Source organism: Streptopelia decaocto, assembly GCF_964273445.1.
Source record: "Streptopelia decaocto genome assembly, chromosome: Z".
NCBI lineage: Eukaryota > Metazoa > Chordata > Aves > Columbiformes > Columbidae > Streptopelia > Streptopelia decaocto.
This window is the reverse complement of record NC_138657.1, coordinates 81660363-81672664: the sequence shown is the minus strand read 5'-3', so window position 1 is coordinate 81672664 and position 12302 is coordinate 81660363. Positions and strand designations below refer to the sequence as shown.

The window sequence follows — 12302 nt, the reverse complement described above, 5'->3', positions numbered from 1 at the left end:
CTACAAGGACAAGCCCAAACGCAGTCGATAGAACACTAAAGGTGACACTGGGTGACAACACGGTGCTGGGCTGGGCTCAGCAGAGCTGCCCTGGCTGGGCTGGGCTCAACGGGGTGCAAGCAGTGGGGCGGGACAGGGACACGGTGCGGACATGGCGGGACAGGGACACGGTGGGGACACGGGGGGACAGGGACACCAGTGTCCCCCACCAGGACTGCGGGGAACGGACCTGGTTCCACTCCGCGCCCCAAGCAGCATGTGTGGGATCCCAGCTGCATTTCGTTTGGAAAATGAACACACACATATAAGATGTACCGTACACATACAAGATGTACCCGGGCCGCGGGTACAAGAGGATCCCGGGCCGCGGCAGCCGCGGTACAGGTACCTCGGCACCGCTCCAGCCCCGCACTGACCACCACAGCGTCTCGGTCCGCGGATTAAAGGTCTCTCTTAACCTTCTTTTTAATTTGTTTTTAATCTGCAGGGTTACATACACATCTGTATAAACACAATGGACATGCACGTTGCGTTAGTTCACTTAGAAAAGACCCTGATACTCTACTACAGAGTTCTCCACCAGACACCACATTCCCGCCGGAGAAGAGATTAAACTCGATGGCAGTTTGTGTTAAACATTCCTAATGGTCTTCATTTCTTGCTTTTTCTATATATAGATTTATTATTTTTAAACAGCAAGCAGATATGTATCTCTGGACTGTCAATCTCACCTCCATGTACAGTGTACTACACAGACACCTAAAAAAATCCATGTTTTTTATATTTAGAAGCCATTTTTAAAATTCATTTATTCCTTTCTGGGGAAGGGAGGATTCCACAAGTACCATTTGCACTCTATTATGTAAAGACAGCCGCCCTCGGTGAGCTTTTCAGACAAAAACAGCAAAGAAAAAGCTATACAAACATATACATCAATATGTTTAAATAAAATAGTATTTTATAGATTTTTTTCTTTCCTGTGAGCATAAAGCAGCACACTTGCACACTATTAAATATTTCACAGAATTAGATATGTGAGAAGAGGGAACCACAGACAGCTACCGTTGCACAGGAAGAACACGTACCAATACACCCACTCAATAACTCACCTCTCGCCGTTTTTCCAGCCAGAAGGCTCCCCACCGCCCCGCACGGCCCGGCACAAACGGCGGCGGCTTCAGGAAGAAAATGCTTTTTATCATTTTTTTCTTTTTTTAAATAAATACCTGCATTGGTAAAGAAAAACACCCTTATATATAAATACTCCTTTTTTCAAGTTTGCTATTCCACCTTCAAGAGATTTTTTGTTATGTACACGAGGACTGTTTCTTGCAGACGACAGCAAACAGTGACTGGGCACGGCAGCGCTTCCCGTCCTCGGAAACTGAAGCTTTGGGTGAGAACCCCGGCACGGAGCCCCCGCGCACCCCGAGGCTCCGCGGCCCCGCTGCTTCCGCGCTCACTGCAGACAGTACATGTAAACACCAGCTGTTTGGTAAACACTGAGATTCTGCGAGTGTCCAAGGAAATGTGTGGTTAGGAGGGCAGCGGCGGAACCCGCATCCAGCGAGGGGCTGGATTCGGCCGCTGGCACAGCCAGGGTGATCCCAAGGATGCCGCCACGGTGACACCGGTCCCGCTGCTCCGTGCCGCGCAGGAGCTGTCCCCAGCGCCATCCCCACCCTCCCGCTGCAAGGGAACCGCCGGTGTCAGCGCGGGCATGGCGAGGAGCGCCGCGGCACCAAGGGGGCCCTAGACCATGAAGCGGTGCTCCTTGCCGTCATGCTCCATGAGGATGATGAGGGGTTCCCCTAGACCATGAAGCAGTGCTCCTTGAGGATGATGAGGGGTTCCCCTAGACCATGAAGCGGTGCTCCTTGAGGATGATGAGGGGTTCCCCTAGACCATGAAGCGGTGCTCCTTGCCGTCGTGCGCCATGAGGATGACGTTGCGGTTGGAGGTCCAGATGAGCCGCGCCAGGCGCAGCGCGTTGTGGGAGCCCGGCGAGGCCGGCTGCACCGGCGGCACCTGGTAGGTCTTGATGCAGCGGAGCTGGGGCGCGGAGTTGAGCATGCCGATGCTCCCCAGGAGGGACGTGTTCATCTGCAGGGACAGCACCGTCAGCCCCCGCCCGGAGCCTCCCGGACCCCAGTGTCCCCTCGCCGCCCCAAACCGCGCCCATCGACGTTTGCTCGAGCTGGGCCAGCCGTGCTGTTTAATGCCCCGTTGGTGGGTAACGGCCACGATGCACAACCAGGCACACGGGAAGCCCTGACCGGCTCCGTGCGCTCACCTTACTGCGCCGCTTGGGGAGTTTTTAAAGGCATGCTGAGCATAAGCGTACGCGCTCAGAATTTCAGGAAAAACTGTGAAATATTAATGAGGTTGTATTTACGCTAGACTGGCATTTATCAGAATCACAAACACACTAGATGTGCAGAACAAAGAGCAGTCGTGGTGGGTACGAACAGGAAAGCCCAGCAGCGGGAGCTTCTCCTTGCCCGGTGGCTGAAGGGCCGATGAGCAGGGATCTCCTGAGCCCGGCTCGTTGTGAAGCAGCCCCGGCACCGCTGCTGCACCCCGTGCAGCTCCGCGACTCGACACATGCATCCTCTGATGTGCCCCAGCGGGAGACACAAACCCTGCCCTCCCGCAGCTCCAGCGCCCCGGGAGCCTCGGCGGAGCGGGGCCGCTCCCGGCGCCGCGGCTGCTGCCACGTCCTGCATTCCCATCAGGACAAAGTACAAGCCATTCCTTTTTCGCGGCTCTTGTCGGCAGCCGCGCGGTGTCAGAGGGTGTAAATCACGGCATCTCTAGCAGGGAGCGTGCGAGCACCACTGACATTTTCACAATTTAAATCATCTTGAGTAATAACCCTTTTAAGATGACTAATGCTACTGATTTTCCTGCATTAATAATAGTGCCAAATAGAACACAGAAGGGAAAAATCACTAGTGCACGAGGTCACATTTTAAAGCTAAATGTGTAAGAATATTTAACTCTTTATGTAAAAGCCGCTTTAGCGTGCACGTTTACACACCTGGAGGAGCGCGGCAGATCACGATTTACAAGTCACGCCCGACTTTTTTCCTGCCAATTGTGAAAGATCTGGTCTGACTGCTTCCCAGATTCTCCCTGAGCACTTAAATGGAACAAACACAGCTGATGGATGAAGATTCCTGCTCTTCTCATTTACCGTCTCAGAAAGCGCACAGTACAGTGATGGGTAATCATTTACTAATTTTTTATGGCACCTGTAGAAATACTGAATGACACAGAAACTGGGGAAGCATGTTAAAGAGCGTATCTGGTACCTATGGGTATAACTGAGTTGTGTTCTATACTCTGATTACTGTAAGACTCAAAGATTTCGATAGCGCACGTTGCTTGATCACATCGGTTGCTTCCAAATAACAAATTAAGTCTAAAGCCATTTGAAGGAAGAAAAAACTCCTGCTTAGAGGATACAGACAGCAGCCTACAGCTGACAAAAAGCATTTGTACCGACGTGAGGTTGCCAAGAAAAAGATCGCTCACGTTTTAAAGAAAACAAACCACCAGATAGCTCACAAAATGGTGGCCTGACTGGTTCAGACTCAGCGTCTGCACCTCGGGTTCCCCGCTGCCGGCGTCTCCTCGCGCGCAGCCCGTCCCAGCGGTCAGGGGCTGGCCAGGCCGCGCCTTACCTGCCAGAAGCAGAGGTGGCTGTCCGAGTTGGAGTAGGTGGCGAGGTAGCGGCCGTCGGGGGCGAACGCCACGGCCGTGATGGGGCCCTTGTGCCCGTGGATGGTCTGGGGAGGGAACAGGAACAGAGCGGTCACCACGCGGCCCCGCCACGGCACAGCACAGTCACCACAACACACGAGCGCGGGGACTTCTAGAACCCTCATCCTAAGAGTTCTAATAGCTGCTTAGTCAGTAAAACGGAATTAAATCGTCACAGGAACACAATTCCTGCCAAACTCAGCTTTTACACCAAAGCGGTTTGTCAGGTACATGCACATACTCTCAGCAACACCCGGCTGTGGCAGCAGAGCAGCCCCGCTGCGCCCATCGCCGGCACGGCCGAACATGGAGACCGCTCGGAACTGCAGCTAGAGCTGGCCCGATAGACTAAGAACCCCTTAATATACTCATTTCTTCTTTATCATGTAAAAGGCATGTGAGCTCCAACCTGCCCCCGTAATGTAATCACCACAACATGGGAAGAAAGTTTGAAAAGGCAATTAATTAGGTGATCCCATGCTTGGACCCATCAAACTCTTTAGCACTTAACAAGCAAGTAATACTTGTCAATAAAATATGTTTTGGTAATACAAAGGTAGAAAAATCAATAGTACTAGCACACTTGTTGCTCTTTTTACTACTGAAAATGTGTTCTAATAAGTACAATCCTTAAGGGAATTAATCTGCTTTGTTATTTAAAGGAAGTGCTTCTCTAATTGATGCTAATCCTTTCAAGCCAAGATTTATTTTTCAGCGCACTACGTAAACAGGCGCTTCACAACGCTCATCTCCTGTTTCCAAGGCCAGCGGGTAAGCCTAACAAAACCAAATTATTGCTGCTCATTCCAAATACTCTGCTTGCACCCAGGCGTTTGGTGCTGGGGCTCCTGGACACTGCGTTAATGAACCGCAGCACTAACGAGCCGGCAGAGAACACGCGGCCAAACGTGCTTTCTGTAGGATGGCTTTCGCCTTGCTGCCCCCAGTTCTCCGGCTCCGAAGCGGCTCCGTTAGCACGCGATGGGAAGGACGCGCAGATCCCGGAGTCTGGGTGGTGGAGCGCGGGAGCGGCTGCAGCCGCGGCAGCGCCGGCGCAGCCCCCGCGTCCTGAGCCCGGCGTCCCCTGAACTCCACACCCAACCGCTAAAGGTGACCCAAGAAATAAACGCTGCATCACCGCGGCAATTCCGTTTGCAGAAACGAACTGAAACGCATACTTTAAACTGATAAATAACCTATGCACTCCTATTGAGACATACTAATACTTTACTGACTTTATTATTTGACGTTTATCTCCCCGATAACCCCGCTCGCCGCCACCGCTTAGGGCTTCACTACAGCTTACAAAGGTTAGAACAAGACTACAAGAACGTGGGCAAAGAGAACTTGCAACGAGTGAGAGAGACCTGAGTCAATCCCAAGCCAGGGCCACCCTACCAGCACACAGCCTGCTGTAAATTAACGAGCTAAAACTTCAGGACAAGGAAGAACATCTACACCCGCACTATGCCTTATTTCCCCTTGACAAGTTTCAACTTTTTCAAGCCGCGTTTGGCCTAATTCAAATGCCACGTATATATTTCAAAAGAGAGAAGGATTTTAGGATGCCGGCTCACCTGAAACAAATGACCAAGAGCATCCCAAGCAGAAGACGTGAGATGTCCAGGGTGCACCGGCACACTGAGCTCCGCACCTGTTCCAGAAGCTTCCCCATGGCTGCAGAATTACCAGTGGTGCTTTTGGGCGCGGGTGCGTTATTTCTGGCTCAGACGGTGCCCGGCTTCTGCGGGGCTTTGTCAACCAAGGCCACACTTGCAGATGGAGCGGCCACAGCTCTGCCGCACGCACAACTGCTTTCCAATTCACCGCGAAACATCAATTATCTTTATCAAATAACAGTATCTCATCTCAGTCCATTATCAAGATGGAGTCTTATTTTAGCCGGACTGCAGCCCTATCTGTATATCAAGGCTGGCCGCAGTGCCAGAGTGAGTGAAAGGCTGCGAAATAATCAATAATCATCATCAAATTGTGGTCGACAGGTTGCGAGGATGGAAGTTTTTGATGCAACCTCCCCTTTCAGCGCGGTGACAGAGCTCGCCCTCCGCGGCGCAGGGACGCGGCACCGGGGGGACGGCGCCCCGGCCTCCGCAAAGCCCTGCGGGTGCGGGCAGCGCCGGGATCCCGGAGAGAAGCGCACTCGGTGTCCAGCTGCACCACGGAAAGGGCAGCGAGAACGGACGCAAACGGGAACACCACAGGCCGCCAGCAATGTGTCTATTTAAACACAGCCAGCTTTCTGCTGGCCAGGATAAAAGTGGGATGAGATCCCCCACATAAAGGAAAAAAAAGCATAAAAACATACATTAGGCTAATCGCGGAGCAGCCTTTCTATTCAAGCTGTTAGCTTTATTCAGCGCTTTTCTTAGGATAATTTATTTTTGAAATAGAACTAAGGCACAGAACGAGGGTGCAGGCGTTTTGTGCCGGGTTTTCGTTTCTGAGCATGGCGTGAGCGACCTGCAGCCAGAACATGGGCGGCCCAGCCACACGCCGCCCTTCCCGATCCTCCCGAAACAGAAACCCCAGCAAATCTGCCACGGTCACATGGACCAGCAAGTTATTGTCTAAACGCCAAACCTGGCCCTTTCCTGCACCAATTCTGTTATGTCGTGTTGCCCATGTCGAGATCTCAGTCTTGACCTCTGAGATGCACACGGAGACACTGGAGGATTAAAATGATAATTCGTGTCTATTTCCTGGCAAAACTAGAAGTGATGTGCAAGATTAAAGACTGATTTCTACCGACTACCAGCTATTTTCAGAATCCGGCTTAAAACTGCTGCATTTCCTCTTCAGGCAAAAGAATAAATTGCAACAAAACCATTTGCTTTTCCAAACCAAAAATTCCTCCCCAAAGAAAGGTGCATTTCATATGAACTTGATGCTAGTGAAATGTTTACACAAATATAATACCAACGCTGTCAGTGTGAACCCAAACTGCTCCAGAGCCTTCCTCCCCACAATCTCCTCCAACACATGGATAATTAATAGGAAATTATAACGTGAAGAATTTGAAACCACCTGGTAACCTATTAGCTAAAAACAAAGCAGCCCAAAAAATACTGAATACATGATTTGATAGAAAAGGGAAAAAGAGAGAACACCTAACCTCTCCCTAAAAATGAGGTTAAAAAAAACCCCACAATGTATTTGGAATTCTCAAAATACAATTAAAAAAGGCTGTAATTTTAAGTCCGATTTAAAGTTTTAACAATTAACTGAAATCCCAAACCCATGACATAAGAAATTTCCTTGAAAGTGAGATTTAATGTAGAACGGTCTAGCAATTGTAAATATTCACATTGCAGTTAATAACCTCTCTTTTAAACCACGAGGAAGAAGCGCGTGTTAACAGGCACATCCGTACAACGCGACAACGCGGGCCAAGAGCACGGCACAAACGCACGGAACTTGGGCGCCAGGTACCATCTTCCCGGCTGTATTAATAACTGACACCTTGTTAAATAAGAGATACTAATACTGTAAATTTTACTGGAAAAAGCCTGTCATCTCTAAATGTTGATTTATGGTTTGTTAAGAAAGGTGATCCCTGGCATCCATCATTCTATTAATCATTCGGTGTCATTTTCCAGGCCGTACATACAACCACCTTTCTTGAAAGCAACATAGGAATGTGCCAGAAGGAAAAAAACCCCACACAGAAAATGGTTTTGTTCCTTATCAACGCAGTTCAAACGCCTCCCTGTTTTTTGTTCAAGCGGATCACTAGCACCCTGCGTCACCTGCAGTGTGGAAATCAAGCAACCATGCTCAGAGCATGGCTGAGAGACCAAACCCAACGTGTGAGCCTCAGCGCAGTGGAACGGCGCCGTAACGCGCCGGGGTGAGGTCCCACATCGGATTGCCATGAATTATTCAACGCCACCATCCCCAAACAAAAGCAGCCTCTTCCTTTAGCATTTCTGCTGTTTTCCTCAGCCACCTCCAGCGCGGTGAGACTCCAACAGCCAGAACCACAGCGGTGTGGGGAGAGATCCGTGTCCCAACTCACGCTCGACCCAAACGTACCAGGGCAACTCATGCATTTTGATAACCATGGTGAAAGGCTCTAACTTCTGAACAAAAGCACATTAAAAATGGTCAGCTTTCTCCCATTTCAAAACTTTCTTCTACACAATCCTGAGTTATTTCACGTCTTCTGAGCAGCCTGAAATCTGCCGCTGTGAGAAATAGAACTTAGAAGATCAGATTTGGAACAAGAAACCTGTATCCAATAGATGGCGTTGCCCCCTAATAGTCATGTACCCGGCACGCTCCTAATTTTTAGATCTTATGAATAATAAGACGTGCAAAGGAGCCTGCCCTAATTATTGCAGGAGCCCCAAAGTGTATATCCATATTCAGCAGTTTTTATAGTTCATTAATAAATCACGATCCAAGTGACTAAAGCTCAAACAAGACAGAGCAGCCCATACTTCCTACTTGCCTGCATTATATAGCTATTGATAAAAGAAATCTGGCCATTTTAGCTTGCAGAGGACATCTGTCTAAGCAAAATCTGCCAGAACATGCCATTCAATGGTGTCAGGTACCAGCTTTGGGAAGGAAAGCCCAGAATTTGGGCAGAGCCGTGCTCACCCCAGCGGGCGGTTCTGCCGGCCAAGTTCTGCGGATCCGCAGCACGAAACGCCACCTGCCCTCCAACGCACAGAGCTGGTGAGGACTAACGGTAGCGCCTCTTAGACACAACTAAAATGTACAGCTACACACACAACACAATAAGGCTGATCCAAAACACAGATATTGTATCCGAGCTTCACATAAAGACCAGTGAAATTCACGGAGCTGATCATGTAGTACAAGGAGTAAAGAATATTACCAGAGAACTTTTCTGAAGAGATAGGGCAAATACTTTGTCGTGTAAACATTTTTAACTCCAGGTGCTCGTTTCAACATTACCTGTAAGTATATGTTCTCCTAGGGCACTGGTGACCCGTAAGAAAACGTGTATCTTATTTAACGTCAGAAAAGCGTAAGTACCTCAAACATAAGCATCGTGGCATCTTGTAGGGAAGAGTTTTAGGAAAAAGCCCAAACTGCCTGTGGATTTTCTGTTAGGTAAGTGCACTGCTACAACCACTAACTTCTACAAATCGTGTGTTTCAGAGCAGGGCTTCACCCAACCGCAGGTGTTGGTCACCAGCCCACCCTGGGAATGAGGACAGGAGGGCTCTGTACCGAACCGTGGAGCCCCGCGGCGCTGCCCCGGCGTCGCGGCTGCTTTACCTGGCACTTGCCGGTGCGGATGTCGTAGAGCGCCACGGAGCCGTGCCGCGCTCCCACCGCGATCCGGTGGCTGCGCTCGTAGTAGCTCACCATGTAGAACCTGCGTGGGATGAGAGCGAGTGACAGGTGAGACCTGGGTGTTCGCATCCATCTGCAACGCCATCGCGTCATTAGTGCTGGAGCGGAGTTTGATTGAAAAATCCATCCGCTGCCAGTTTCCATACGCGGCATCCAGCAAAGCCAGCTGATGTTTGATACATTCTGCAGAATCACGTCACATTTATTTATTTCTATTACACAGTGCTGAACTCTTCCGATGAGTCTGGGAATGACGCAATGACCGCCGGGTCCCCCCGTGTCCCCGTGCCTGTCCTGTGGACGGGGAACACAACAATGCTGGATGGCAAACGTTAAACCAGGCAATCCTGACACCCTGAATGACTGCAAAGCACCTTTCCTTGAAAATCAAATGAGAAAGAAAGAGAGAAAGCATAGGGAAAAATATGCAACCTCATACATGCTTGTTTGGCATGGGGGGGCGCAAAATGAAAATTTACCCAGCACTCCCTTATCTAATAACATCCTGCAGGTGAAAAGGAACTGGGAAGTATGTGATAGTCCTTAACATTCAGGCACCAGTTTGAACTCCAACAACAGCAAAATCCAAGGGATTTCTACACCGTGAAACACAGGAGAGTCCAAGTAAAGGAGAGCAGCAGGTCCTGCAGGAGGTCAGCAAACAGCACCCCTCGCTCCTCACTGCCTTCCGACGCCCGGCGGGACACGGCGCTGGCTCCGGATTGCTCTTGGAAGGAAGGATCCACCAGACCACACAACAACAGAGGGTTCGGGGAAAAAAGCTTAAAGGAAACAGCTGGTTTTGGGTTCCATTTTCTAAAAAAATTAATTACTCCTTAAACTGACATCCAGTTGTCAGCTCTTTAGCCTCATTCTTTATGTTAAACGTTCATTACAAAGAGCCCGTTGATTAACATCATGGCTTAATTAAATCTTAGTTTCAAATTTCAGTATCTTGCAATAGCCAGAGGGGTTGTGGATTACACTTCTGACACGCTTGAGGATTATTTCACATCTCATTATTTTGCCTTTCCACGCAGTGAGGCGCTGGGCGCCCCGAGCGTCACCACAAGAGCTGACGGACCCGATCCCTCCAGCTTCACCCTCCAAACCCTGGGAACAGCCAACCTCAGCCCGGCAGAGACAGCGCTGGGCTATTCAAAGAGTTACCATCGGCATTATGGCAAAGTGCTTCCACTTGGAATCTCTCCAGAGACTCAACTGTTCGCTGAAATCCAATGAAAATTTCCATTGGGCTGAAGGAGCACATTGGTGGGGTGCTGTATCATTTTTACAATGGCTATAACTATGTAGAATAGGAAATATTACTAGTAATCTAACAAAATTTTAAGAGAAGGTTTCACTATAAAAATACAACAGGAATAAGGAGATTTTTGCATTAATTCCCACTTAGCCTCGCATTTCTCTTTTAAGGTAAGCCTTTTAAAGTACCGGGAAGAAGGAAGATTACCTCTATCAGTGGACTACCTGTCAACAAGATCATTCTTCTTTTTTTGAAACTATTAAATATTTTAATAGCTTATTAAATTAAAAGGTAACAGTTGACAGATGATTATTGTAATTTATTGGTTGTACAACTTTAATAGTATAACTGGGATATTTATCACGGTCTAAAGATACTGTAAGTGTTCCCATTTTATAAATCACATTTTACTACTTGAAGTCCCGTTTTCAGAGGGCGGCAGAACGAGCCCAGGACAAAGACAAGGGCTGATGCTGAAATCCCCCTGCGGGTCAGCAAGGGACAGTGGCTCCGGGGCCACTCGTGCCTTTGGGCGCCCGGTGAGCCACCGGGTCACCGGCAGCACCAGCACCAGGCGGCACCGCGCTCCCCGGCCCCAAGATTCTGGGCAAATTCCTGTTTGTTACCTTCCCGAGCTGCCTCTCACCACAAACGGAGGATTTTGAACGCTGCCTGAGCCGTTTCCACGGGTCGGGATGTGCGGGGCAGCTCCACACAACCAGCAGCGCTCGTACGCTTTGCAGGGGAAAGCATCGTCTAAGAGACTGTTGCGCGCTTGAGAATGAAACACATCCTGCTGGTGGCCCAGCGGCCTTCCTCACAGTTGTCTCACCTGCAGATGGCTGGAAAGCATTCCTGAAGACCCTTCTTCTTCACCAAAGACCCTTCCAGGCAATACATGATGATATCCATCACCTTGGAAACAAAAAGTTAAAGTCATTTGATATATGGGATTTTATGTTTCATAAGACAAGTTCTAACTGGCAAAAATAGAGCATTTCCATGCCTGACTGCATCTTTGATATCCAACTTTCAAATATAATTGAGATAAAACAAATGAGAACTGTCTTGCACGTAAGAGTTTACACCAGCGATGTTACTGGTAACCGGAACCATTCAGAGCACCCATGAACAGTTATAAACCAACAAATCAGCAGTAAACATCAGTGACGGAGCTCTATAAGCAGCTCTGGTTTGAAAAAGGCCTCTGGGCATCAGTATCAACATTACAAATCTGTTACATCATTTGTACCACTCCTCAACAGCATCCATCAGCACCAATGAATGTGCCAGATCAACCACGCGCAGGATCCCCAGTGACACAAGCACCCCCGACCTCCAGCAAGTCCTCTTGCTTGGGGTTTTGCCCCAACAATGCAATTTAATGCCATTTAAATGCAATTTTAGCATTTAGAGTTCAAAAATGAGCTGGGCAGTATAAAACAAACCCTCCTTGTGCACAGCAAGGTTTGCGGTCCACACAAAAGGGAACTCCAGAAGCCAGCGAAGGCCCAGCAGGGCCGGCAGCGCAGCCTCACCTCCACCAGCAGGTCCACCACGTCGGTCGGCATCTTCTCGATGAGGATCTCGATGACCCGGAGGATCTCCCCCTTCGCCCGCGCCAGGGTGGTGGTGTGGATGTTCTGCTGGGACTGCGTGTTGGCGGCCAGGGCCGTGTGTCTGTGCACCTGCGGACAGCGCTCACGGTCAGGTCTGCACCGTGCAGGATGCTCTGCTTCACCTGGACATCTGGGGATTGTCCCTCATCATCAGCGGAGCCACTAATGGTTACCCTTGGCAGAGTTTGCAAGCTAGGCCTTACTTGCTTTATATCATTCTGAGTCTCACAAAACTAAAGGCCAAGGTAAGGGAATGTCTGGGTCTTGACGACATCTTTCCGCATGCTTGTACATCTTCCCTTAGG

General features: G+C 49.5%; 1 protein-coding gene across 2 annotated transcripts in view; it reads right to left on the bottom strand.

Annotated features, from left to right (window-relative positions):
• Window positions 1-459: 459 nt before the first annotated feature.
• Window positions 460-12302, bottom strand: part of WDR7 (WD repeat domain 7) — a 61717-nt gene continuing 49874 nt past the window's right edge. For both annotated transcript variants that reach the window (XM_082075248.1, XM_082075247.1), the window contains 6 exons: window positions 11917-12066; window positions 11211-11293; window positions 9037-9136; window positions 3687-3791; window positions 1862-2103; window positions 460-1773 (listed from right to left, as the gene is read on the bottom strand). In XM_082075248.1, coding sequence (XP_081931374.1) covers window positions 1900-2103; window positions 3687-3791; window positions 9037-9136; window positions 11211-11293; window positions 11917-12066 — 642 coding nt within the window. In that variant the 3' untranslated portion in view covers window positions 460-1773; window positions 1862-1899. The remainder of the gene's footprint in view (window positions 1774-1861; window positions 2104-3686; window positions 3792-9036; window positions 9137-11210; window positions 11294-11916; window positions 12067-12302) is intronic.